Consider the following 26,993-nt stretch of genomic DNA (forward strand, 5'->3'; position numbering starts at 1 on the left):
TTTAGAACATCGGTCATGAATTAACTTTAATGCTCAGAAATTTGATCATCATGAGAAAAATATTTTCCAGTTTAGACTTCTGTTCATCTATTATTGCATTATTGAATCTATTCAATAATGCATGTTCTCTGACCATTGCTCATCACGTTTTTTGTTTGTGACCCATTTAAAGGCAGCAACATGTACTATTTCAAACATCTCAATGTGTTAATATTTTGTGAAAGTACCAATAGTCCGTACAGTACTGTCACAATATCGAGGTATTAAGTCATAAATATCTTGGCATTTGATTTTGTGGCTCAGAGAAATGATTACGATGAGAAAAAACTGGGAAAAAATAAGAGTAACTTTGTATAGAAGATGTTTTTCTCTCCAAATATCATCTTGTGACTCACTGAAGGTGTCCTGACCCCATCTTAGGAAAGATCATTCTATGACATATTGAGTCCCTGACGGAAAGATTCTTGCCGAAAATAGGGAATGAATAAAAGAGAAACTTGTTTATGTGCTTTCTGATCAGTGGGAATCATGTGGATAACATATCAGCTAATATAAAGAACCTGACATTACAAGTTGAATTGAAGAGTGAGTCTGTACATTCAGCATTGAAACATCACACAGTATAAAGGAGTCGGTTGAGTCCTTCAGGTTTGAAAATCTTGGTGTTTTTATTGTAAGTATTGCATCTTCAACTTACACAGCTAGAATCATCATCAGACTGCATGTTTTACAAAGGATGGCCACAGGTTCGGAACAACGGGAGGACTCCCTACGCGGGACTGCTCGATTGTATTTGGGCTGACTCGACCCACGTGGACCCATTTGCTCAAAGTCGAGCTCCTGTGAGACCGACGTCTGAATGGAGTGTGGTTTACAAAAAGACAACTTCCACTTTGTCGGGCTGGTGCACTTTTGGCCAAGCTGCAAAACTGGAACTCAACACTCAAGGAAAGTTAACCCTGACCTGAACCACAGTCAGGACTGCATGTCTAAACCTAAACTTTAACACAGAGGTAAAAATATAGCTTTGTGATCACCAGCTTATGAAGATATGCTATTGTTTTGACTCTGCAGCAATGCCAGAAACTCTTTGTCAGACCTCCCAACTAACTTAGGCTGATCCAAGACCAGTTTGCACTGAAGTGACAGTTAAGCTCAGTTAGCACACTCCTATCTTACACTGGATAAACTTGTCTTTTTATGACAAATACTCTCCAGAAGTCTGATATTTACGGATTAGCAGGTGGGAAAAAGTCCAACTGAGATCAGTGCATACTGGCCACGGACCAGGTGCCTCTCTAAAGCTCAGCCTTAGTAAGAACATGGAGCGCACACACACACACACACACACATTCTCTCACACACATTCTCTCACACACCGTACACTCACATGAGAGGGCAGACCTGGCTTCAGAATAATCAGTTCTTATAGTTGGTTTTATCCCTTCTTGGAATACGAGTCCAGAGTAGTTTGCCACATGAGACGACACGAGTGCCAGCCAGTTTTCACACATTTTTATCAGACTCGTCCCAGTGTAGTAAAAACAACTCTGAAGTGGGTTGAACACCACCAGGATGTGACCCAGGTCTGCACAGGGAGCGAAATACATCTTGTCGTCAAACACGGGACCTTTTTCCTGTCAGCAGTGCAGGTTCATAAAACCAACATATGAAAACAAAAAGAAGTCGAAGGTTAATAACTTAAACAGGGGAAGAATAAATGTAAACTGTCCCTCAGAGAGAGAGAGAGAGAGAGGACACTGAGGTGTTCTGAGGTGGTTTTGGCATTTTTTTTTCAATAGTCAAGCACCAAATGTGGTGACTTTCTGATTCAGTGCCAAGTCCAACAACCTCATCATAGCTCCGCAGGGAGCTTTACAAACTCTACACCTTAATGATGTCCTTCAGAGAAACCAAAGGATTTGTTCTTTGTGGTTATTTTTTTCTTGAAATCCTCACTCAGAGGCCTTGTATTGTAAATGTAAGACACATTTTGTCATCTAAAACACAAGTCTAATAGAGACTACGATCCTCCTAATAGAGGAAAGTGGAGTTTAGACCCCTTTTATTGTGTAGTAGCTGGCTCAATATTTGCCAGTAAAGTCTTGGCCAAAGATGAGCCTTGTGCAGAGATGACCCCCCGCCAAAATAAAAACAACCGGATGGGAGAATTTATAAACAAGATGGCGGATTTTTCACCTTGTGTCAGAAGGCAGAGTATGGAGGGAAGCCATTTTAGTCATTTTATCAGCCAATCCGGTTGTTTCAGGCCCGTGTGTATCGCCACAGCACGTCGATGGGGGAGTCGACTCCGGACAAGGCTGGAGACTCTAAACAGGCGAGGCTCAGCACTAGGAGCAGCTTAGGGGCCGATTACATTTCAAGTGTCCATTGAATAAAACATCAGAAAAAATGAAAACAAAATGGCTACATTTCTTATCCCCTCCCACCCCCAAGCCCCAAAAACAATAACCCATAAAATATACAATTCTTAAAATAAGGAATGAGGAATAAGCATCAAAAAGAGGAGTAAAATAAGACAGAACCAAAATAAGTTAACTTCTTTTTCCCCATTGCTTTGTGTTCTTTGAGGGATTGAGAAATAAATATTTAAAAGGCCGGTGTTTTTCTTTTTCTTTCACATACAAAAGGATTCATGAGAGCTCCGTGAGAGAAAATGACAGCAGAAAAAGAAAAAAAGAAAAAAAAAATACACAGAACTGTGGCTGAAGTGCAATTCTTAATGCCAGTGGAGTAGGGATGGCGAACATTGACATCATAACACCCGTTTTCTTCTCCAAACACTTCACACTTCTCCTCCACAGATCACCTGACCACCAGTGGAATGCCATATACAGCGTTTCCCCCCCATTTATGAACATTGTACACAAGAGAGAGAAAAAGAAAATTGAATAAATAAAAGGAGTGCCACACAGACTCAGCATCCTCCAACAGAAGTCCGACTGGGTCGCTTTTCTGCAACTGGGTGAGAAGTTGTTCTATCGTTCTTATCGCATCGTTGAAGAGTTTTCTTTTCTTTATGCGCAGCAACAGATTCAGTAACTTTCCAATGTTTCCACCAGCAAAAATACTGAACAAAACAACAGTGTCCATGCTGCCTCCCAGGATAAAATCTTTCCAAAAATTAATTTAAAATGCACGATAAACACAGGTCAAACAGTAACAGAGGCAATAGTTCTATCCATGAGCTCTACCTTTTTTTTTTTTTAAAACTCATTTTAAAATTTTAATTTATTAAACTATTTATATGTACAAAAAGAAAAGAACATTTGTTTTTTGGACGGCCACACAGTCTTTAGGGGAGAAAAAAAAAACTGACGAGACAAAAAAAAGACTACAAGAGTTATTGCTTGTTACTGCTGGAAAGAGGATGGACATCTATTCCAAAGTTTGTTGTTGTTTGGACTTTTTCCTTGTTGCTGTTTCTTGTGTTTTTTTTTTTCCACTTCTTGGTTTGTGCCGTTTCTATGGACAGCTCTAAAGTAGGCAAGTGCAGGATAGCTTTGTTGTAGCTGCTTGTCGAGGGGCGGAGAGAAACCAAAACAAAATGCACACACACAAGTTACAATATCCGCTCTTTGAAAACGCACTGAGCACCCACATTCGGCAGGAATGTTTTTTTTCCTCCATTTTTTTTTTTTTGGTGGTTGTTTTCCTCCACGCTTGGTTTGAAACAATCTCGGCGGACAACACTTTGTTCGCTTTAAAAGCTCAGTGGCGGTGGATCTGATCTGCTTCCCCCGTTGGTTTGTTTAACAATAGCACCAGTTCGAGTGTCTGAGCTTGTCGCAGTGTCGAGCAGAGGTCATGAAAAACACAATAAGACATAAAGGATTAAATTCAGGGCTGAAGGGACGTTTATCAGGGCCGAGCTGTGTTGATATGGCAAAGTTCACCCACAGTGTTCATTATAGTCCAGATTAGATGTGCTCCCGTTATCTGGGCCCAACACACGAACGTTAGGATGGGCTACGCAGGACCATCTCCACACATACGCACATACACACACGCCCACAGGAGAGAGACCTGAACAGAAACTCAATCTTAATGATTTAAGTGCATTTTGGATCAAATCAGGGGTTGTGTATCTAAAATTCAGACATCTGACAGCTCGAGGAAATAAAAGAAGTAAAATCAATCATTCAAAATTAAGATGTTGTATATTTGTAAGTCTCTGGTCTCCTGTTAGAGGAGGACCGAAACCGATTGGCAGTCTCACATCACTGCGTTTGGGTCCCTTGTGTCGGTCAGGGCGGCTCAAAGTTCAGAGTTGAGAAAAAGCTCTGAGTGGAGCTCCTCCAGCAGCGCATGAGGAGGAGGAGGAGGAGGTGAGGTGGGGGGTAACTAAAGGCTAGGAGCAAGAAGGGGCGCTGCTCAGAGGAAGGAGCTGTTAGCTGGGGGCGTGGCCGCCGTCTGAGGTGACTGGGTGTACGTACGTAGGCATGGCCGGATGGAAAAACAGATGGGAGGGCAGGTGGGTTCGGCAGGGACATGGTGGTGGTGGTGGTGTTGGTGTGGGGCTCTAGGAGGAGAAGGCAAGTTTGACACTGCAGGAGGAGTAGCCCTCGTCGCTGGCCATGCTCTGCAGGCTGCTGTGGTCGTCCAGGTCGCTGGTGCTGGCTGTGCTCACACTGTCCAGCTCTCCATGGGAGAACTCCGTGCTTTCCACGTCCACCTCGATCTCCTCTGCAGCCACGGATGTAGAGATGGAGAGAGAGAGAGAGAGAGCAGAGGGAGAGAGGAGAAAGAAAAAACATATTTAATAAAGACACATGGACGCATACTGGGGTTGTTTCAAGGATAAGGCTCACAATATTCAATAATTCTCTTAATGTTGAAAGAAACCAAAACCAACAATGTGTCTTTCTCAAATATTTTCTGATCCAGACCCTGAATCTGTGGAACTCGAACTGCCATGCTCATTTATTGCTACTGAAAGAGAAAGTTAAGAAATCTAATAATTTTTTAATCTGTTAGATTTTTTTTTGTTTTTTCTTTTTCTTTTGAGACTTCTCTGAAATTCTCTTCTTAAATGTGAATATTTTCTCGTTTCTTTATTCCACATGACAGCAAACTCAATGTATCTAAGCAAGACGTTTGAGGATGCCATCTTGAGCTGTTTCATCATTTTGTAGACTAATCAGCTAATCGATTACTAATCGACGGATTAATCAACAGTGTAATGATTGTTACTTGCACCTCTAACCCAAACATGAATGCAGATTTGTTGCACTTTCTTTTTTGACAACAATCGAGATAAGCAGACAATACTTGTTAGTAGGATCAATTTATATTGTTGGTTTCAGTCTTTTCATGGAATTTGTTGATAATAAGAAAATATAATAAAACATAGAATCAGTGATTGGAGAAGCATTTTACACCAATATGCTTGGATATAAAATGCTACAGCATGTGTTGTCTAACAGTCAAACAATTAAGTTCTATATGAATAATTTAATAACTATGTTTTATTACGGTTATATAATGTTCATAAATGTGTATCTATTTAACATGATTCGATGTGACTCATTAGAAGCTGGTGGATCTTTATTTATTTTACTTTCCCTTGAGGAAGATTTTTCAAACCATTATCCTGGAAATTTGTGTTGATTATTTTCAGCAACACCTCACTTTGCACGCGCTCCCAGAGGGACTGTGACCGGGACAACCTCAATGTCGTAAAATTAGCCCGGGAGCAGCTGGAGGGTCTGACGGTGGTGTAGTGGCCAAATTAAAATCCTGGTTAAAGACTGCGGTCCCACTCACCTTGGTCAGAGTCAGAGCGGTCGGAGCAGAGGGTGGAGCCCACACTGTCCATGCGTATCCTCTCCCCCTCACCCGGGCTGCTCTGGGCTGCAGCACCGCTGCCTCCCCTCAGCAGCTCCAGCTGGCGCTGGAGGTGCCTCTGCTCGCGCTCCAGAGACTCCAGCTGGTACTGGCTCTTCCTGTCTGCCTCTTCAAGTTTCTGGTGAGGAGAAAGAGGAGGAGGAGACAGAGAGAAGGTTAATTATGTGTACCAGGGACCAGGGTGAGTGTTTGTGGGTGAGAAAAAAGGCGAGACAAGAATAGTGGACAGGAGGAAAGCTGGAGGAGCAACTCAAACAACAGTGCTGATACACTGAAGACATACATGTTAGTCTGTTGGGGAATTCCTTTCACATACATCGAATGCAGCAGCACCAGGCAGCTGTTTTAGCATTCAGCCACTAAACTCTGATTTTCCTCCTGCCATCCCTCAATGATTTCCCTCACCTGCCTTGTTTACACCGCTTCGCCTTCTTAACTCGCTGCCTCTGTTCACGTCTTTTAAAGCGAGGAGCCATGAGGGACTGATACAGCTGTGTTGTGCTCTAACCTTGTAGCCTCATGTCATGGTCACCGATGTGACGAGCGTGACTCCCGGCGATGGATCGCAACAACAGGCCATCAATAAGCGATGGAGAGACTCAAGTTGACAGGAGAGTGGTGGTGGTAGTAGTAGTCGTAGTTATGGGGGTGGGGGTGGGGGGTCGACGGCAACAATATCAGCTTTATGCCTCCCCTCTCTGTTGTGTGAATGCATGCTACGCCAGGCTCCTCGCATGCACAGTGCTCAGTCTCAGGCAGTCACATGTCTGTTTTTAAAGCGGATGGGAAGGAGGAGGCAGGATGTCTTAACATGTTATATGCTCTTCAAACTGGACGATCAGCCAGGGAATTTATCACCACTGACCAGCTGGATAGTGGTTCGTTTGGTGGTTTGTTTTTGTTGAAACAGTTGGATTTAATTATTTATGCGTGTAGCAAAACGTTTAGTAGTAGATAGATCTAGATAGATTTATTTCTTCAGGGTCAAATGTATTTCAAATGTATACATTTCATTTTATGCTACTAATGCTTTAGCTAGTTTGATGCTTAATTTCTTCTTTTACCCTGCGGTGGACATTGGCATGTCAAACTAAGGAATCAAGGACCAACTTTACTTCTGGGCGGGCCACTTGTCCTCACCTTTATGTGTGCTTTGGCTTTGTTGAGCAGGCCCAGGGTGGTGTGGCGATTGCAGTCTGGTCCCAGGGGTATGAGGGCCTTCAACCGCTCCAGACACAGTCGCAGGTGAGCTCGTCTGTAGGGGGGGACAGAAAAGAGAAAGACAAACCGGATGGTTAGATGGATGTAGATCAGAGAAGGGTTGAGATCTGGGTGGTAAAATGTGAAATGTGTTGCATGCTTGTAGCTCAGGTTTATGCATTCACTTCTCCTGGCTTGACTCGTCCAGCTTGTTTGGTGATTTTAACCAATACAAACTGGTTACAAACCAGTTTCTCTCATTTGTTATCCAGCTCAAAGGGTTCTTGAATGGGAAGTTCACCCTAAAAAAACTGTTTAAACCAGCTATTGATACACCTTGCATCTCTCTGCCCCTCATGCACAGATAACTGGCTAAACACAGATGCCGAGCTATTTATATAACTTTACACCCACGACAAGTAACAGCAACAAACGTACAACTGTTCTTGGCGTATACAGTCGAGGCATCTGAGAGTGGATTTCTCCTTAAGATCTGCGATCCAGCACCTAACGGCGCGCAGTATTCTGTCATCCTGGCTCATTAAGACGCACCGTATTCTTACTTTGTATTGTAAACCCCCAGCTTATAGTTCAACAACACAGCAGGTTACATATGATTCTTGTGTAAGCCTCAAGACGTTATCCTGTGCTGGTATTTGTTGCACCCAGCTTTCACTTTCCCTTCTCGCCTACATTACAAACAAGTTTCAGCTGAAGGTGGGGCAGGGAGGAAAGGTGTAATGGCATTTCCTGGAACCTGTTCGCCTCGCACGCTCCATCATCCTGACAGTCCCTTATTCTGTGACTGCAGACAGGCCCCAGGTACTATCTATCCTGCTAATGGCCCTGAGTTGAGAGGTAAAGAGAGATAATTGTGGCTATAACACAATCAGCGCTCCATTAGCAGGAGCTGGCCTTTCAGCTAGCCTGAAGGGAACAGTGGAGAGACATTAAGAGTCAGTGGACTCAGCGGAGCGACCCAGACTCAGGAAGTGTCTTTGGGGGAGCCTAAAGGAGACGATCCCAGGGGATGAGAGCAGGAATTCACCACACTGCTCCCTGCTATGCTCTGCTGCTGTTAGACTGATGGAGGCGTGTGAGCGCTTGCTTGAGTGTATCTGTCTGTGTGCTCGTCAGTGTGGGGAGGGGACGTTCAGCTATGCATGGATGGGGTTGATAAGAACACGAGAGCAGAGCAAGCCATTACACCAGCGGAGTATGTGCGAGTGTGTGCTTAAACTACGTGAACAAGACAAGAGCTGCATGTCTGGGGGAGTGAAAGAGGAGACGTCCTGATTCCAGGGCTGCAACTAACAGTGATTCTCATTATTGATTCATGTGGATTAGTTTCATGATTAATCCATTAGCTTTTTTTTTGTCTATAAAATGTCGAATTCCTTCTTTTGTCCAACCAACAGTCCAAAACCGAAAGCCCCTTCATTTGCTATCTTACGTGACAAAGATAAGCAGCAAATCCACACATTTAGAAAATGCTGAATGATTTATCAATCGATTGATACTCAAAATATGAGGAATTCCTGCTTTTCTCGGTTTTATCTTTGAGCTTTGGACTGACAAAACAGGTTTATACAGTCAATGAGAGTCTCTTTATTTAGTTTGCCAAGGCATAGAAAAGTCAGTCAACAAAGATCTTTCTCTTCCCCAACAATACATAGTGCACCTTTAACGACCGAACGATTGATCGATTAAACTAGTAAATAATTGAAAGTATTCCTGAGTTGCAGCCCTTCTGTGGTGCTAAAGGTATGGAAATCACAAACGCCTACAACACACATGTTCTCAGTCAGAGAGTTTGTGCTGATGACTCCCAGTTCAGCTCAGGTCATCTGTCTGTGCAATCAATTCTCCTAACAGGAAAAGGCAGAGTCCACCTTTGCTCTTTATCTGTGAAGCGTCTATCTGTGTTCGTCTCATCTGAACCCCTACACCATCATCTTTGCCCTTCCAGTCCACACACACACAGAGACACACACACAAACACAGATATCAGCTGGCAATTAATCACATTCGACTCTCTAAACGCTACTGACGATATTTCAGAATATACGTCTCACTGATTCCAGCTCTGTTCAACACTCTAATTTTCCTGATCATGTGGAAACGGGGCATTAAGTGTATTTTACTTCGCTTTGCTGCCTAACCATTTTCAAATTAAGTAGGCCACGCACAGGGAACATTTCAACATTGCTGATATGGCGATAAAATATTTATAGCGCAGCTGTAGCTGGAGAGCACGAATACCACTTCACATTAAATGCAAAGAACAAACACATAATTCATAAACATCCCATTTTTGTGCCTTAAACTTGCACACTACTCTGGTATGCTCTTACTTTCTCCGTAGTCACAAATGCACACTGGTAATGTATGGGCTTGTCTGTCTGTCCGTCCGACCGTCCTGTTAGGCGTCTAGTTAACAAACTCCAGACACAGGAGTAACCGATCTTCTCCTCCACTCCCAGCGAGATTAAAACAACCATCTCAGGAGACAACCTCAGATAACCCCTACTTACAGCCACTCGTGTCCGTCTCCAAACCCTCCGCTTCTCCCTGACCCAGCTGACATGACGGATGTGCAGGGAGGATGGGTGAGGAGGGGGGTTACTCTGACCGCACAGAGTATCACCGCATTTCTGGCCACGGCTAAAATATCCAATTATGGCTCTTAGCGTTAAGACTTCTATTAGTGAGTGCGGTGCGAGGCGTCACTTGTTGAGGCTGCTGAATCACCACTTTTTGCCAAGTCAGTGAGAAACCACAAACACCCCTCCACACCCACATGATGATGATGATGATGATGATGATAAGAAGGAGGAGTCTGTCCTCTCTCAGCACTTTAAGTCCTGGTTCTGTCCTTTTCGCAGCTACTCAATGTTCTGTGTGATCTGCTTTTAAAGCAACACATGCTGCTGCCTTTGCCGTGCCTCTCATTGATAGATAGACGGGACATGCGAGACGTCTCCGTGACATTTTGTCCTAATCTCTGGGTGCAGGACGTGCTCTGATAAGTACAGAAGCCCCCAAAAAACATAAAGAGGGAGTGTCTGAGGAGCAGTGTGACTGTGAAAGAGCGTGTGTACCGTTGAGTTCTTATTCCCAGCGAGAAAACATTTTAGAATGATTGGTCAATTATGTCCTCACAGGCAACTACAGATAATGTGGGAGACTGGTTTATCACCACCGGCGCTATCTCCATTTGTCTCACCAAGGGGTTAAAGGTCATAAGCTACTGGCTACTGGTGATGCCCCCAAGACGGGTCATTAATCCCTGAAAAGGCTTGTTTATCATGTAGACCCGCAGCCAAAGAGCTTAGACCGTTTGCAGCTTACTATGAGTGGCGGCTTGTGACCACAAATACCTGCCTGCTGCAGCCAGGATCCCTCTGCCACGTAACACAGCAACCAGCAACAGAGCCTACTTTTTGTCCCTGGTTCTTGGAAAAGACTGGTGCCAGTTACATAAACAGCTATGGATTTACCGCGCAGCCCCGTAACTTCATGCCCTCGGCCGCCGAGGCTTAGGATTGTTTCGGTACGCTATGTGAAAGGAAGTGACATCACAGGATGACAGGCAATGTCAGTAGGTTGCTGTTAATGTGGCTTTCATCAGGGGGTTACCGCTCTCTTGAGAGGACCGCTCACTAGGAAAAGCATTTTAAAGAGCCAGAAGCTTTCAGTTTGACACAGAACTGGAAAAAGATCAACAAAGTGACAAAGGAGTAATCATAAATCAAAATATCCCTGAAGCAGACTATAGTAGTGAAGGCTGCTGCTCTGCATTTTGTATCTCCAGGGTCTAATGAATGACACAGAGAGCTGCAGGTCGCCTGAATAGGGGACTCTTCATCTGTGGCGGATTACATAACACGTGGCCAGTTGCTACCAGGACCTGTGCTCCAAACTGTCACGCACAGCAGGGATATCAAATCCCTCGCTGACAATAACACAGCACAGGCAGAAAAGCCTGGTTTTTCCTTGTACTGAGCAGAGGGAGATTCCAGGGAAACTGAGCGAATATAACTGCATGTTTCATGTTGTTTTTATTTGGTTTGTTTTAGATGGTGCCTTGTGGGCATACCTTAGGAAACAGCTGCTTTTGAAATCCCACGATCTCTCTGGTTGTGAGGCAGTGAGCTCCTGTGGACTCGAGTCTTAATACAGATCGATTCATAATGGAGCTGGCTATTCAAAGGAAACCACATCTAAAGCTGCTGCTGATCTCCCACGAGTTCATGGGAGTTACCTGGAGCTCACAGTGTAAATATGCACCGTTTCTAAAAGCATTTATAAAAGAGCTGTGTAGACACAAGCTTTGAAAAAGGCCAGTTTAATGTGATACATCAACACAACGAAGCCTCAATTATTGGTGGCTTGGTTCAGAAGTGATTGAACGTCATGAATGATGAAGAATGTTTTACACTGGTTGCACTGGTGCGCCTACCTTCTTTCACGTAGGTGCACCAGCACATCATTTTGCAGTGCAGGTGCCGATAAATGTCTTCCTTCATTCAAATCACAACACATGCAACAAGCATGCGTTATCTGACCTGCTGATCAGAACAGTCAGTTTGTTACTTAGTTACATTCCAGGTTGTCAAAAGAATCGATACTTTGATTTTACTTCTATAATTTGTTTAAAACAATACGATATCCGTTGTTGCATGGTACTTGCATGAGGTATTGAGTACTGTTTTTGTTTACTAGTCATGTATCACAAATTAAAACAACCTTGGTGATCCTCTCCACTGATTTATTACCTGCTACACACCTATGACAACAGAGAGATTTCAGGTGAGCTAAATCCTGATGACACAACTTGCAGGCTCACCACAGACACAGCCGGCCTTCCCTTTCCTCCTGAGACAATGGGGCAACTTCCACTGTACCAGCATGTGCATATGTGAATGTGTGTCTCTTTCATGCTTGTGTGTGTGTGTGTGTGCGTGTGTTCCTGTGGCTCGTGTTCCTGATGGGCCCCAGATGGGTACGCAGGCAGGCAGCTCCTGCCTTTTGGCTTTGACATGTGAGCAAGCAGCCAGCCGGCCCCGGGTCACTGCACCACACCTTTCCCCCTCATCCACCCTCCTCTCTCATCCAGACTCCCCATGAATCACGTGCAGGACTCTGCCTTCATCTCCTCAATCTAACAACTTCTGCCTCATTTATACGGTTAAATACCACTGAGAAACACAGAGATGCGGTTAACAATTACTATCATGATCGGTAAGTAGATATTGAAACAACTCTGTTGGGATTTCTGTAGCACTCTTCCTCTCACCATAGCTGTTTCACTTGTTGTTGAAATGCGTCAAACTGCCTCCGATGTAATTGAAGCAGAGTCCTTTTTAAAGAAGCACTTTGAAGCTCTCCCTGTTGGTCTGGGAGAGCTGCCCACCACAGCTCTTACAGAACCTACGCACATCATATGTACATCTCTCGTCAGTGCAGCGAACAACAACAGCTCTGCACTCAACCTCACTCGTCCTTGTATTATCCATGCACATACACACACACACAGCAAATTTGCCTTTGCATGGAGGGTACACACACCTCAGTCTACGCACACACACACACACACACACACACACATTCTAGTATGTGATATCTCTTGACACAAGCTGACAAATACACCTTTAAATGTTTGTTAATGTGACGAAACAAGTGTGAAGGCATCGGCAAAGTGTAATTCCAACATCATCAAGATGACAAGAGCAGTCAGCGCAGTAGTGACTTGAAAATATTCCAATGACTCTGGAGGGAAAATGTACGAGAGAAGTGTGAGGATATTGTAAACAGGCTGTTGTGTGAGAGATGAACACAGACAGCTTTTAAATTCTGCTTCCAACACATCCTCAGTCCTGTTAAGACACTAAAACATAAGTCGCGTTTCCACCACAGGAACTTTTCCCAGGGACTAGGAACTTTCAGAGAAAGGGTGTTTTCGCAGCAGGGACCAGGGTCTTCATGAAGTTCTGGGGACATTATTTTGACCATAATGTCCATTTTTTCTTTTAAAAGTACAGGAACCTTTTGTTGTGGGGCTTGCTGCACTGTACATTTCTGATTTTTATTTTGAGTTGTTTTGACACTTAATGTTGAGAGTAAGAAAAACTAAATGGAAATTTGTCTTATTTCTCAAAACAAGCCGTACAGTTTGAATCTATTATCAGCAATTTGCCAGATATATTTATTGGCCCATAAATACACATAAGGAGGACATTCTTGTCTGAGAGACAATTTATTGTTTTGAAGCCTGGATTATGTGCCATGAACCACATCTAATTTTCCAGTATTTCCCTTTGTTCTTCCTTTTTTCTTAATCGGACAAACATTACATATTTCCTTTTTGTTGTGCAGTGATGTTATTCTGAAGGTTATTCTGAGTAAATCACATGAGACATTATTTTACTTGCTCAGATGCATCCTGTTATTTTGTAAGCATTGCTCAACGGCTATGTTTACAGTTAGACAGCCATCCAGACAATTGCCCTATTTTTCTGTAACTTGCACAAACTGAAAGCCTCGCTCGATTATCAGACATAAATTTGTGCTAATCTGATGCCTGAAGCTTTTTGTGGGCAGTGGAAATTGAGAGGGGACAGCGCAGAGCAGAAAAAAGAGGAAATGCATATTCATGTGAATATAATAAATGGTCATAAAAGAACACCTGGGCCTGAAGAGTGACACGGACCGAATTGTAGTTTTTCTCCTATTCTGGAAACTAAAGCAGCTGAAAGCAGCACTGACAAAGCAACCCGAGTTTCTGCTTATTTTTCATTCAAAGTCCTCTGGAACCAGCACCGTTAGTCAAAGCATGAGCGATGGAGAAAAAAAAAATATGGCTGCCCTAGATTCCAAACTTGTGAATACATAAATAATGGATAACTTCTCAGGCCATCCAAGATGTCTGACATAATTACTGGACGTGCTCTTAAAGGGGAGGGTCAGATTTCCAGCCCAGATACCAGTCAATACACTTCACTTTGGCAAATCCCACACCCTCTCAAACCCATTTAACACACACACACACACACACACACACACACACACACACACACACACACACACACACACACTTTGACCTACTTCTAATACGTGCAGAGGGGGAGGAAATCTGACCCTTCACCCAGTTATTACACTAATTACACATCACCAATGACTGTCTCAGTGGTAAATCTCCTAAATTGACATCCAAAAGGAAATTAAGACGTCATTACACGACCCTCTTAGGGGAAAAAAAAAATGAAAACTTGACTTTGCGAGGGAGTTCTTTTGTTCCTCTTCAGCCCGACTCCTTTTCCAGTGTCGACGCTCATTTAAAGAAGCCGCGGATCATGACTCAAAGTGATGTCAAAGATTACTGGAGTGATTAGACTGTTTTGTACTGCAAAGCCTCATTTAAAGTCGACTTAGCTGTCGATGTCCATTGAGCGCCGCATCACATCAGCAGCAAATTATCGCAATTATCTGTTTGGTGGAGGGCAATTAAATCAAACGCAGGCAATGTGGGCACAGATGTTTTTCTTTCCATTATTTCACGGTTAAAAATAGCAAGCAGTGAGATGCTGGTCGCTTTAATGGTCCAGACCTGTCAGAGAGGCGAATCACATGTGGGGGGCTCCATCTCCCAGATCATACATAGTGAAACAACATGTGAACATGTGGCACACTGATCCATACTCTGCAGATGGTGACATACAATATAGATGGAGAGGGGCAGGGCTCAACACACATGGTAGCCCATACATTTGTTCCCCATGATGCTTTGCTGTGGCTGTGGGAATCGCTGTTGAGCATATTCAAAACTGTGTCACAATTGTTTGACCAGCAGTGAAATACAATTAAATGAAGAACTTGCATTTGGCTAATTTAAATCAGGAAAGTAAACCTGACATGTGCATTGTACACAAGAGCGTATAATGTGACACAAACACACAAAACGATCAGGAAACACAACGCTTCTCTGTGTTTGCTCACCACCTTTTGTTTACGGGCTCGCTGAGCGAACACAAAGAGCAGGGCTGTTGTTTCTGCTAAAGATGCCTCTTCTAGGATTCTCTGCTTTTTATGCCCCCTATGTCTTTCTCTCTTTTATGAGCGGGGTGGTGGTGTCGTTCTCCCTCTCACATGACTGCTGTCGGGTTGCACAGCCAAAAGTCACATGTTTTCCCATACAGACAGTGGCACCTGACTGAATGGGTTATTTTTTTTTTTTAATAGGGGAAACTACCACTCACTGGGTTGACTGCTGGAACAGTCATCAAAGAGCCAACAGCCTGACTGCAAAACTGGCGCCCACCGTATGTGCTTTAGCCAACTACAGCTTTATTATCTGAGCTATAAATGGCAGGTTCAGGAAATGACAAAGGCAGATGGCGATTTATATGCTGGATTGGTCTGGATTAGGATGGCAAAGTCGTTATTCTCGGTTCGCCTTCTAGTTGAAAACTTTGTGTTGATGATTTATGATTCGACAGATGGTTCTTACATTAGCCTGTGGATGGCACGTGACGTGTGACTCGTGTTGTAGTGTCACTGGACAATGCATTGGACTGTTAAAACCTATAGGACTTTAAATGACATCCTCAGACGAAGGTGAGCAAGCACGGGAGCTAAACATCCAAGCTTGATATTTCATCAACTGCCGATGCATCGCAGTCCGTCATGTTTCTACACGCACACACAAGATTAGAGCAATCTTTGCCCTACAGCAACTGTAGGCTCTCTTTTTCTGACAGACTGATGCTTCCCTCATCTCTTTTATGAAACACGGACAGATGGGATGGATGCAGAGAGACAGAGAGGGTGAGAGATATAGAGAGTGGGGGAGGACGGGGAGTGTTCTGCCTGTGTAATCTGCCCAGAAACTAGCCACGGGCACAAACGCGAGGCAGTCTGTCAGGAGTTCCACTGGGTTTGGAGATGCCACACGACTAAAATCTACTTGTCCATTTCAAGTTTTGACTCAGAATTTTGTATCAATGTGACATGTTGAGTCAAATACTACGAACTACAAGAAAACACAATAAAGACACGCATGCTACGCGTTGAGCACATTCATCCAAAGAGCCCCGAGTGTGTATACTTTATGCATGGGTGGCACCAGTGGAAATTTAACCCCTAACCCTGACAGTTAAGAGCTATGCTCTACTCACTGAGCAACAAAGGACACTGGACTAAGTGAACTAAGACAGTTATAGCATGCTCTTTGTTATGGCGGTGGCAGCAGGTAATGAGGCTGTTTGACTGTAGGTTTTGTTGATCTCCACCTGACTGAACATGAAATGAGGAAGAAGGATGGAGAACTTTGCATCTATTAATACAAACACACTTCAAATATGAGCAACTCTTCAGAAAAAGAAAATGCTTTATGTGGGGTATGATAGCCTGTGGCCCACGTCCTAAACCGTTCAATCATCCACTGAGGGTTTTACTACGCTGTCCGAACTGACAGCCAATTGTTACGTTTGACAAATAGGGCTGAGGAATGAGGGGAATGCTCATCTCTCTCCCACTCACAGAAACCGCTTTCTGGTCTACGGAATTAAACAATTACAACAATTACTAACAAGTCTTGGGATTTCATGGGAACTCTGCTGGATGATGACCCATATTCTGGTTAGATGGCAGAGGGAAGGAAAAAAGAAATGCAGAGGTGGTGAAAATGCATAGATGCATGTGGGCGGGTGGGTGGGAAAGGGACTTTGATATTTCTGAGCATTCAGGCAGTTGTGACCTCAATCCCAAAAAAGAGATTCAGTGTGTGTGGAGGAGAGAGTATTGCTCTGACTGGCAGTAAAGCTCACTGTAAAAACGCATATGGATTTAGGGTCGAAAACTGGGGGCTATAAAACGCAATCGGCATTTAAAAATCAATTTGGACGGGCAGGGACTGCACAACCAGTCCCAAGGCCACGAGTGGTAAATAAAGTGAAACGCAGTTGATTACTAGGCAGACCAGCCCTGTTGTCACGCCAAATCTGCTGGAGCCACTCCAAGCCACAAACAGCGTCGGCCATGAAGCATAGCAACAGCGCAGAGGAAGGACAGATTGGGGGAAAGTGGAAAGCAAGAGTTCGAAAAGGAAAGGGATGAAACAACAGTGCAGCAATTTGCCCTCTTCAGACAGCAGCCACAGACGTGAACACGTGCTCACATACACATACACACACTGGGGGGGGGGTTGCACTAGCTGTGCAGCGGGGCCAAGAGACTCTGGGGCTGCAGCCCATCACTAACACACGGATTAGTTCACACGTGCACACTGCCTTTTAATCTGCTCCACTGACAAAGGTTGGAAGTGAGAGAGAGAGAGAGAAGAGGAAGAAGGCGAGAGATAAAGAGATGGCGTTAACGAAAGAGATGGTCAGGAACAGAGTCAGAGGGGGGGAGGGAGGGGGATGGAGTTAGTGGGACAGAGGGGAATAGAGATGGAGGAGGGGACATGGCTTTAGGTGCACTGTACAAGAATCACACCAAACTAAAAGTGAAACAACAAACACATGTAATCAATACACCCTGACAGATCACGTGACCTCAATCTGTCCGACCCGTTTTTTTGAAGAGAAGTTTTTTTTACTTTAATTTCGTTAGTGGAAGGATGGCGTGCAACAACTGACTTGAACTGAAACCCTTACTCTCCCCTTTAGCCCCGTGTGATCAGAAGGGTAAGGCCAGAGGCTTTGGATTAAAACTCCAATATGGCCTGGCTCCTAAAATGGGCCTGGGGTAAAGCCAGGGAGATACAGCCAGATGTTGACTCTTGGGACAGGGAGTGGAGGGGGTTGCCCTGTCAGACCATATCCTCTTTACAGCTGTGGATGTGTTTTAATACGTTCAATAGAGGGTGGGGCGGGAGTGTAATCCAAATATTCTACATCAACCTTTAATGCGCAAACACACGTTCATGTGTCCCAACACTCACTTTCTCACTCGCTTGGGTTAAACTCGCTAATTTGGGAAGTTACTTAACCCAGTTGCTGCTGGGGTTAGACTTCTCAACACAGGAATGGCATTCACTGTGCGCACTGATGATGAGAAAGGATGTGAGGTAGCTGATGTGAGAGTAAGGGGTGGCGACTTCTCTCGCTGCTTCTCCATCTCGCTGCTCTCATTGGTGAAAAGGCTAACCTCTATGATTGGTCAGAAGGCGGTTGTGTTTCCCTCTTTTTCCCCAGCTGTACGGCTAAAAATAGAAGCCATAGTCAGATTTACCTAATTGAGTCTGTCTTGTGTCTTCAACAAGCATCCTATTTTCCCCCCCTTTCTATCTTTGTCTCTCTCTCTCACACACACTCATTAAGGTACAGATTAAGTTAGCTCAGCTGCTAACATGGCAAGCTGCTACAGGAAGGAGGAGGAAGACAGAACGTTTTTTTCCTGGAACGGTATGTAAACGCAGCCTCATCCATTTGGGCCAAAGTGGGCTTATCAACCAGCCCGACACAATGCTCTTAACGGAACAGGTCACCATGTGGGAAGAACTAAACACTTTGCAGAACAGTGCATTACAGCCTGAACATGCAGTCCCTGTTTCAAGTTGATCCGTTTTAACACCTATGAAGGAATATCGCTGCAAACTTTCCATTTCAGACATTTCAAATGAGAACAAGGCTTAAGCCTGCTGACTAAGCCCGTATGCCCGTCTGGCCTTATTCCGTTTGGCTGCCCTGTCCCTCCAGAGTGCTGTGTAGATGCACTTTTGCAGGATAAGGGCACAACAAGAAGGCACAGAGATAAAATGAGCCAAGGGTCAGAAGAGCGAGACGAGACTGGAGTGATGGGTGAGCCTTCAAGGGCCGACATCCAGTCCCCTGTGAGGGGCCTTTCCACACCTGTCTACAGAACATCTGTGCGGGGATGGATCCTAAGGATGTGAGGCTAAACAATGGTGACCTCTTATATTACACCGTCTTCTACCATTTGACAGCAAACCTGAAGGGAATGCAGGGATTGTATAGAGTTGAATCTTCGCCAGGAAATTCTCCAGCAGCTGATGTCAATCTCAAATTGAAGCACGCAATAATGAAATTACAACAAACGCAAACAAATTAGCTGGTTGTAGATAACATTTTATTAGACGCATAGCATTTCTCTTTTGAAAGATTATGTCTCGGTGCACAAAAGTCAATAATGGTGAAAAGTAATTGAAAAAATGTGTATCACACTTTTGTTCTAAGTGCTGAAACCCTAATAAAAAAACATGATGCATCGATAATTGTTCTAGAATCAAATCGCAGCAAATTTGAAAAAACTTCGACAGGAAGTGCTGAGCTTATATTAACATGCTAACATTGCTAAAGGTCCGCTCGTTCTTACTTTGACTCATCCTCTAGCAGCGCTGTGTCTCTCATGTCACTGTGTTAATTACAGAGCGGAAATGCTCACTGTGCACACACTGACACAGTGGGAGTATGGATGAGGCTTTGCGTGCTGCTCGAGGCCACCCTTAGTCAGGTGTGTTTGACTTATCCCTTTGCTCATCCCATCAGCCTGTCAATTACTTCCTCGTCCTCTGACACAGTTGTTGGCTAAGCCAAAGTCAAGCTAGGCTATTAAGCACCAGCACCGGGTGGCCTGCGAGGGGGGCTGGGGTGGGGCGCGTGCCCCAGCACGTGTGCGTGCTCTAGCTGGGCTCACCAGACCAAAGATCAAGTCCCTTAAGCTGCTTTTCTGAGCCAAGAAAAGCTTACAAGTCGTCACGTTGGTCAGAACAAATGGTCCCAGTTTTAGGCCCTGCAGCAAAGCCTGAGAATAGGTTGCACTCACTGGGAAGACAACAGAAAGACTGGTGAAGCAGTTTGGCTTTCTTTGTGGAGCATCAGCAGAGCCAGAAAAAATGTAGCCAGGCTTATTCATGTTTGACTGCTCATCCATCCCGAAGGCTGGAACAACAGTACTGAGTTCATAGCCCAGTGGTTAGAAAGAATGGAAATACAGGAAGGGCTTCAATCCCAACAGAGATATGTACCATTTGAAAAATGTGACACCTACAGTATACTAGTGATATGCAGTGGTGTGTTTCACTGTCTTGCCTGAAGTAGGTTACTAAAACTACTGTCTATCACAAGGCCCATAGTCACAGTAACATTCAATGGGATATTTTTTAGTCAAGTAAGAGGAGCAAGCTCTAAAATCTGACCACATATCCTCCTGACAACAGGGCTGAGTACATGATATCTAAAAGGTATCAAGTGAAATAATCCAGCACCAAGTAGAACTGAAACTTTTCCAGTCAAATAACCTGCATTCAATACTTTTTGGACATTTTTGTACATTGAAAAAATTGAGTATTTGTATGCGATGGCTTACAGCAAGTAACTGCAAGCATTAGGTTTAACGTGACCTGTGATCTACTACCTGCCATCTACTGCAGCAGCCAACAGTCTGTGATGTGGTGAAGTCACGCACAGTCTATTTCACAAGAGTAGGAAGTTCAACATGCCAATAGACTGTGCGTGACTTCACCACATCGCAGACTGTAGGCTGCTGCAGTAGATGGCCAGATATGTGGTATAGCTCAGATGTGGTATAGCTTTAAGGGTACGAACACGCATACAAAAAACCCCATGACGGCTGAGAACACCCGCACCACTCCAAAGTTGATCGCAAATGAGGCGTGACTATCTTCATTTACCATTTCACATACCACTGGGCCAAAACAAATCCCGAGAGGGCACTGCGCACGGACGATCCTTACATGCCACCCAAGGACAAGAGGCTTCCAAGCCTTTTTAATATTCCACAGGCACACACTGAAAGGTGTTTAACGCACACTGTTTGCTCGACCCCCCCCTCATAAAGAATTAAGCAGGAAAGCTCATATTGCTTCCACTGCTTGGGCACCGGGGGAAAAATAATTTGTCGTGTGCATTAAAGTCTGGCCTTGATAAACAATATTAAAATGAATAGGTCGCAGTGGAGGAGGATAAATGATAAGCAACGATTCTTGTTGATTTATTGTAGCAAGTAAAAGCCTGCTGTATTGATTATCCATAAACAGAGCCGTCATCCAAAAGGGAGCAAAAAACAACTGGTTGAATAACAACAGATTAAACTCTGAGCCGTGCAATACCTTAGTCCTGTACTGGAACAACACCATCACAAACAAGGATCAGCCAACAGCTAACCTGAGCTGGGGAATTTGTTATCAACATTTCTAAACTAATAGGCTGAAGCTGCGAGATCAAAGCGGTAGAACGACAGCGTGTGGGCATACAAGGCTTTTTACTGTTAAACCCTACTCAGACAGTGCAATTTAGTAGTGACATGTGGAAGTAAAATAGGGCTGTTAGGAGGTACATGATCAAAGCGGCAGAGCTAACACGTTATCTGGTCCCGCTGCACAGTATGAGCATCTGGAATGTGTTTTTTTTCCCCCTCTTTCGGTCCCTTTTATCCGCGTCCTGTGGTCTCTGCTGTCACGACGAGTCTACTTGTCACAGAGGTTATCAAGACCTGTGGTAGCCATGCAAGGCAAATCGGCTCGCCGGCGGCAGATAAACAGGGCTGATAAGTCCGGAAAAAAGGCCCCAGTCAGGCTGGACCATAAGGGAGCTGCCTCCAATTTACAAGACTTGGAAGTCTGGTGAGATGGAACGAAAGCTGCCGCTGCTGCTGTTGTAGAATCATGGTATAAGCCTGACACACTTGGGTGAACAACTATGCCTGATACATATAGCTTACAGTGAGGCATGTGCTTAAAGGGAATTGGATTAACTGCTGGCAAAAAAGGGGGGGGGATTATAACCGATTCTGACTTTAAGAGTGCTTCTAAAAAGATGGATTACCATTTCAATTTTTACCCTCTTTCGTCGCTAATGGAAATTTGAATTAGTTGTCCTGCTCAACAACAACACCGAGCTCACCGTGTCGAGCAGTAAAACGAAGAAAAGAGCGGGGAAAAAAAAAAACACAGGGTGTCAGTATCTGGATTTGGTACAGCGGTGAGGTACAGGACAGCCTGTCCTCAGCACACCCCTCCCTGCTGCAGTTCTCTCTGAGTCTTCACAGGCCAGCAAGGTGGAGCCAGGAAGAACAGAGGGCAGGATGCAAGTTCAATGGATGTTGTACTCAGGGCAGGAATGAAAACACACTGATGCAAATCTAAAGCTGTCAGAAGCACGAATGATAGGGTAGTCTATTTTTATATTTTGCTGTATCAGTTTTATTATGCATGGAGTTTCATTTCCCTTAATTAAATGATCTCTCTAATGTTTCATAACTCTGTAATAACCATTATTAAGTGCTATTCCACCATCTCAAACTAACCAGGATTTCCTCTGTTCTGCCATCAACAGGCTTTACACTAGTCTGCTGTGATTGACAGAGATAAATAAAGGCCATAAATGGCCATAGGAGCAGGCCATACTGTAAGTGGCTGGCTGCAAGAATGTGGAAGCTGTGACGAAAACAGCCTTCACGCTGTGTTGTAGGAACAAACATCTGAGCCGGCACCTCTTTTTGAAATTTATTTGTGTGGGTGGAACACTGAAAACGCAACCCTGCATGGGTGCTGCAATCTGCCGAGGCCAGTCAGCCGACCGGCTGGCCTTGTGTGGCATCGCATATGAGCACCAAGATGACACATCGACTCCCGTCTATATTTAACTCACTGGACGCCTCTTCTTCCAATGTTCCCATCCTTTTAGAAAAGGCTGCCAGGGAGAATGGGCGAGAAAAACAGGCTGAGGTGATATGTAATTACACTGAATGGATCCAGCCTCCCACATCCTTTCATTGTACCCACACCCTCAGAGATAATGAAATGGAAGGCAAGTTTTTTTTTCTTTCATTTACCATAAATCCTGCAAGTCTAGCCACTCTTATTTATGGTGTTGAAGAAAACCCCTTACAGCTTGACTCTGCAAAGTCACAGAGCATAAACACCAGCAAGCACCCTATGTGGGTGGTGAACTCAATCTGATAAGGGCTTCTAAGAAACCAGTCTCTGCTCTCTTCAGAGGACGGTCTGGAAAACCATCACAAGTAAAGGTCTCCATGAATACCCCACATATCTTCCACCACAGATACTATCTTGAATGCAGAGATATAACTCAGTTCGGACCTATGTTGAGACTAGAAAGCTACTGAAAGGACATTTTGTTCAGGTACCGGGGCTGCCATTGTTGCCACTACTGCATCAATAAAAAAAATGTCTTTGCATCAAAACAAGCAGTGAACTTTCGACTACAGCTCCAGCTCTGCCTGCATGCACCCTTGCCTGCCCGTGCAAGTAACCCAGCAACCAAACAGTTGCATAACCCCACATACTGTACTGTCCTTCACCGAACATAACTGGGTCAACCCTTCTGGTTTCAAGGACCTGTTGAAGAGGAAGTGCTTACTTGAACAGGAGTAAAAACATGCGGGGCCAAATAAAATTGGACATGGTGGAGTTGTTCACATGTCAGAGCAGGGTGTGCATGTACTTAGAGCCTGTGCTCTATGACTTGAAGGTGAAATGTTGTGAAAATGTAATGCAGACTCACCTATTCTTCTCCAGCTCATTATGTGTGGACCTGTAAAGACAGAAAACAGAAGTGGTCAGATAAAGAGCAAATGTAGACAGTATCTGTTCCTCCAGAAAAGGCACACTGCGTTCAGTTTGGGGAAATAAGGTGTGACATAATAAACTATACGAGCGAGCCAAACAGAGGCCAGGGAGGCACAGTGAATTACCTTGTCGAATTAGATTTATTAATCTATTAATTAATTAAAAATGAGACCATCTCTGGGCCCAGTGCACTGGAGCCTTTACACACACAAACGTCATCATGACAGCCAGGCGTTCCCTGTGGCATTACGCAGCCTCTTCCTCAATAATGCACAGCACAACTCTGGGAGGACATGTGTATGTGTACGTGTGTGACAGTGCAGTCACATATGCTCACTAAAGTCACACTGTGCATGAGTGTGTGTGCATGTGCTGCTGGACGAGCGCGAGCAGGCGCACGCACGCACACACACACACACACACACACACACACACACACACACACACAAACACACACACATGCATACCTTGTGCATGCAGCCATAAGGGTTCAGTGCTCTGTTAATAATGTAAAGTGAATCAGCTGGTTCCTAAGAGTCTCTTTGTGTGGTAGGGAAGGGAGACAAGCCCTTCTCCTGATGCCGAAATGGCCAAGTTCCCATCCACACACACTGCACTCCACCTCGCCTCAAGGGGCGCAGGTTTGAGGGGGTGGGGTGATGGACTCTCCTGAGTCATGTACGCAGCGCTTCTTTATATTGTGGGTTATCAATACTGCAATATCTTTTTCCTGTTATAATATAATTTCCTTGAGCTCAGCTAAAAGCCACCGTCTCGTTAATACGGAAGCAGGAAATTTTCAGAGAACGGGAGATAAGAATGGTAGAAGGAGGAGGTAAAGCAAGATAGGACAGAGGGACTTACGACTGTCCAGAGCTGCAGTTCAGTCCGTAAAAATTTGACCCCACCTCGAGATTATTATTTATTCAAGTTGAATTATTTACACCTATAAAAACTCCGTATGTCTCTATTTGAATACATTACTCTTCATGTAGTTGGGTATGCAAGACTGAATGTTAAGTCAACTGTGGCAGTGTATTTGATTTAACATGACATGGTGTATGGCCAGGTTGAGTGGCTGCTATCACAGCTCAGCACGGGGCTCACACGTACAGCCGGTCTAGGCCATTTCCTGAAAACCCCGTGAGAAGCTAAGTGCTCACATGCGCTCTCCTGACAGGTTTCGGCTTACATATTCTACAACCCCGTAGTAGTCATGCATGGCTGTGCTGTGCATCAGCCAACCAGTCACACATAAAAATCTAAAAACGGCTAAACCTACACCAGCTCCGTTTCTTCATAAATGTCATCTTTAAAATGGGCTTACGGTGCCAAAAAGCTGTCTTTGTGGGCAAAATTAATAGTTGCAGTCTTGTGTTCCAATGCAGGCTTCTGCGTACATATATAATTACTGTCTAATGGCAGCGGGTCCACTCATTTCTGTAACTGTGAGTCAGAGCAATAGTTTTGCTATCAGAAGGTGAATACTTTGGAGTGCATAGCCTGCGTCATCAGCTGTCACTGTGCTCACACCGTGTCTTTGTTGCTTGGAAACCCTCGTCCCGATCTGTAATCTTTTCCAAACTCTGAGGATTTCAACACAATCTGATTCAGTGTGTTATAATGTTTTTGGCTGATTATCAATCTTTCAGAATGATGACAGCAGGAAATCCAAGGACGGAGATGCAAATGATGGTAGGTAATAGGCTGCTTATAATACAGACCAGAGCTGCAAAAATTAGTCATTTAGTTGAATGAAAGAAAGTTCATTACTACCAATTTTGATAATCAATGAACTGCTTTAGTCTTTTTTTCGAGCAAAGCTGTCAAACAATTTCTGGTTCCAGTTTCTAAAATGTAAGGATTTGCTGCTCGTCTTTGTTGATGATGATAATGAAAAAGAGGCTTTGGGTTATGGACTGTTGGTTGGACAAAAAAGCTATTTGAAGATGTCAATTTGGGCTCTTGGAAATTATGATGAGACATTTTATAGACAAAATGATTAATTGAGAAAATCATCAGTGGATAAATTGCGAATGACAATAACAGTTAGTTGCAGCCCTAAATCAGACAGGCAGTAGTCTGGAAAGGTATGTGGAAATCCTCAATCATTTTTCCTATAGAGAAATAACTTTGGAACTGGAAGTCCATCTTAGGGCAATACTGATTTCACTTACACTATCTATTGCTCTGAAAATGAGTCAGGCCTAGGATCAACCCTGGTCTAAGCCCCCCATAATCAAGCAACACACATATTACATCTTAGTACAGCCACACATTCAGAGAGATCAATCTAAGTCAGCTTGCTTTCCCATTGGCTTTTATCACGACCCATTCTACTACTGCCTCCTGAATCAGATATCTGCTTGTCTGGAGCTCAGCAACAATGCAATACAGATTATAAACTGGCTCAAGGCCACACACACACTGTTGCAGCACACCTCCCTCTGTGTGGTTGTGTGTATGCCTGTGTGCATGGATATGCATGTACATGCACACAGGGTGGGTCAAGGAGATAAAGCAGTCCTGCTATAAACGGTAGGCAGGAGAGGACAGAGTCAGATAAGCCCATCACTTTAAGCCTCAACACGCCACCGAGAAGGTGGCTGCAGCTGGAGCAGGCTAGTGCAAGACCACGGACTGTGTTAAAAGGAAATGCACTGTCACAGTTTTATTAATCACTACAGTATCAACATTTTAAAGAAGTCAGTTTAACATTCATTTTTTGGAGTGTCCTCAGAGAGAAATGATTAGCCACGAATGAACAACAACATCAGCACCAATTCACTTTTTTATAGGTCCAATCAGATTCTGATAACTGAACCTGGACATCTGCTGACTCGAATCCTCATACCGAAATCAGAGTTCTTTTATCTTCAGTATTATTTTTATTATTATTATCATGCTTTTATGGTTTTAGCTCCGACGCTATGGACAACTCCCCCTTCATATCAGATCAGCTGAGTCAGTGCCTCAATTTAAAAGGTTTGAATAAACACACCTGTACAGACAAGCATTAGGATAGTGTCTGTTCAAAGGTTTTAAACAGAGGTAAAGACATTTTATTGAACTTAATTTTGTTTTTTTTCTCTGTTATTTGCTAGCTTTGCACGTACCATGCATTGGTATCATATTTTGTGAAGCACCTTGTACCTCTGGTTTTAAAAGACGCTGTAGACATAAAGTTGATTATCATTATATTATTATTGCTGTTGTTCTTGCTGAAGTAAACCAGATCGCACTTCTTATTACAAGAGCAAATAATAAACAAAAGATGCAATAAATTTAAATATATTGCAAAACAATTTACTTTAGCAGTTTTTACATACAAACAGGCGTAGGAGAGCAA

The 26,993-nt window shown here is 43.9% G+C and overlaps 1 protein-coding gene across 2 annotated transcripts in view; it reads right to left on the reverse strand.

Moving 5' to 3' along the window:
• Positions 1 to 643: 643 nt before the first annotated feature.
• The window catches only part of mxi1 (max interactor 1, dimerization protein), a 31,548-nt gene continuing 5,198 nt past the window's right edge, over positions 644 to 26,993 (reverse strand). For both annotated transcript variants that reach the window (XM_084372508.1, XM_084372509.1), the window contains exons 3-6: positions 23,580 to 23,609; positions 7,009 to 7,123; positions 5,788 to 5,986; positions 644 to 4,707 (exon numbers count right to left, since the gene is read on the reverse strand). In XM_084372508.1, the coding sequence (XP_084228634.1) occupies positions 4,544 to 4,707; positions 5,788 to 5,986; positions 7,009 to 7,123; positions 23,580 to 23,609 (508 nt within the window). In that variant the 3' untranslated portion in view covers positions 644 to 4,543. The remainder of the gene's footprint in view (positions 4,708 to 5,787; positions 5,987 to 7,008; positions 7,124 to 23,579; positions 23,610 to 26,993) is intronic.

The sequence above is a fragment of the Pagrus pagrus genome (assembly GCF_965226575.1).
Source record: "Pagrus pagrus genome assembly, chromosome: 2".
NCBI lineage: Eukaryota > Metazoa > Chordata > Actinopteri > Spariformes > Sparidae > Pagrus > Pagrus pagrus.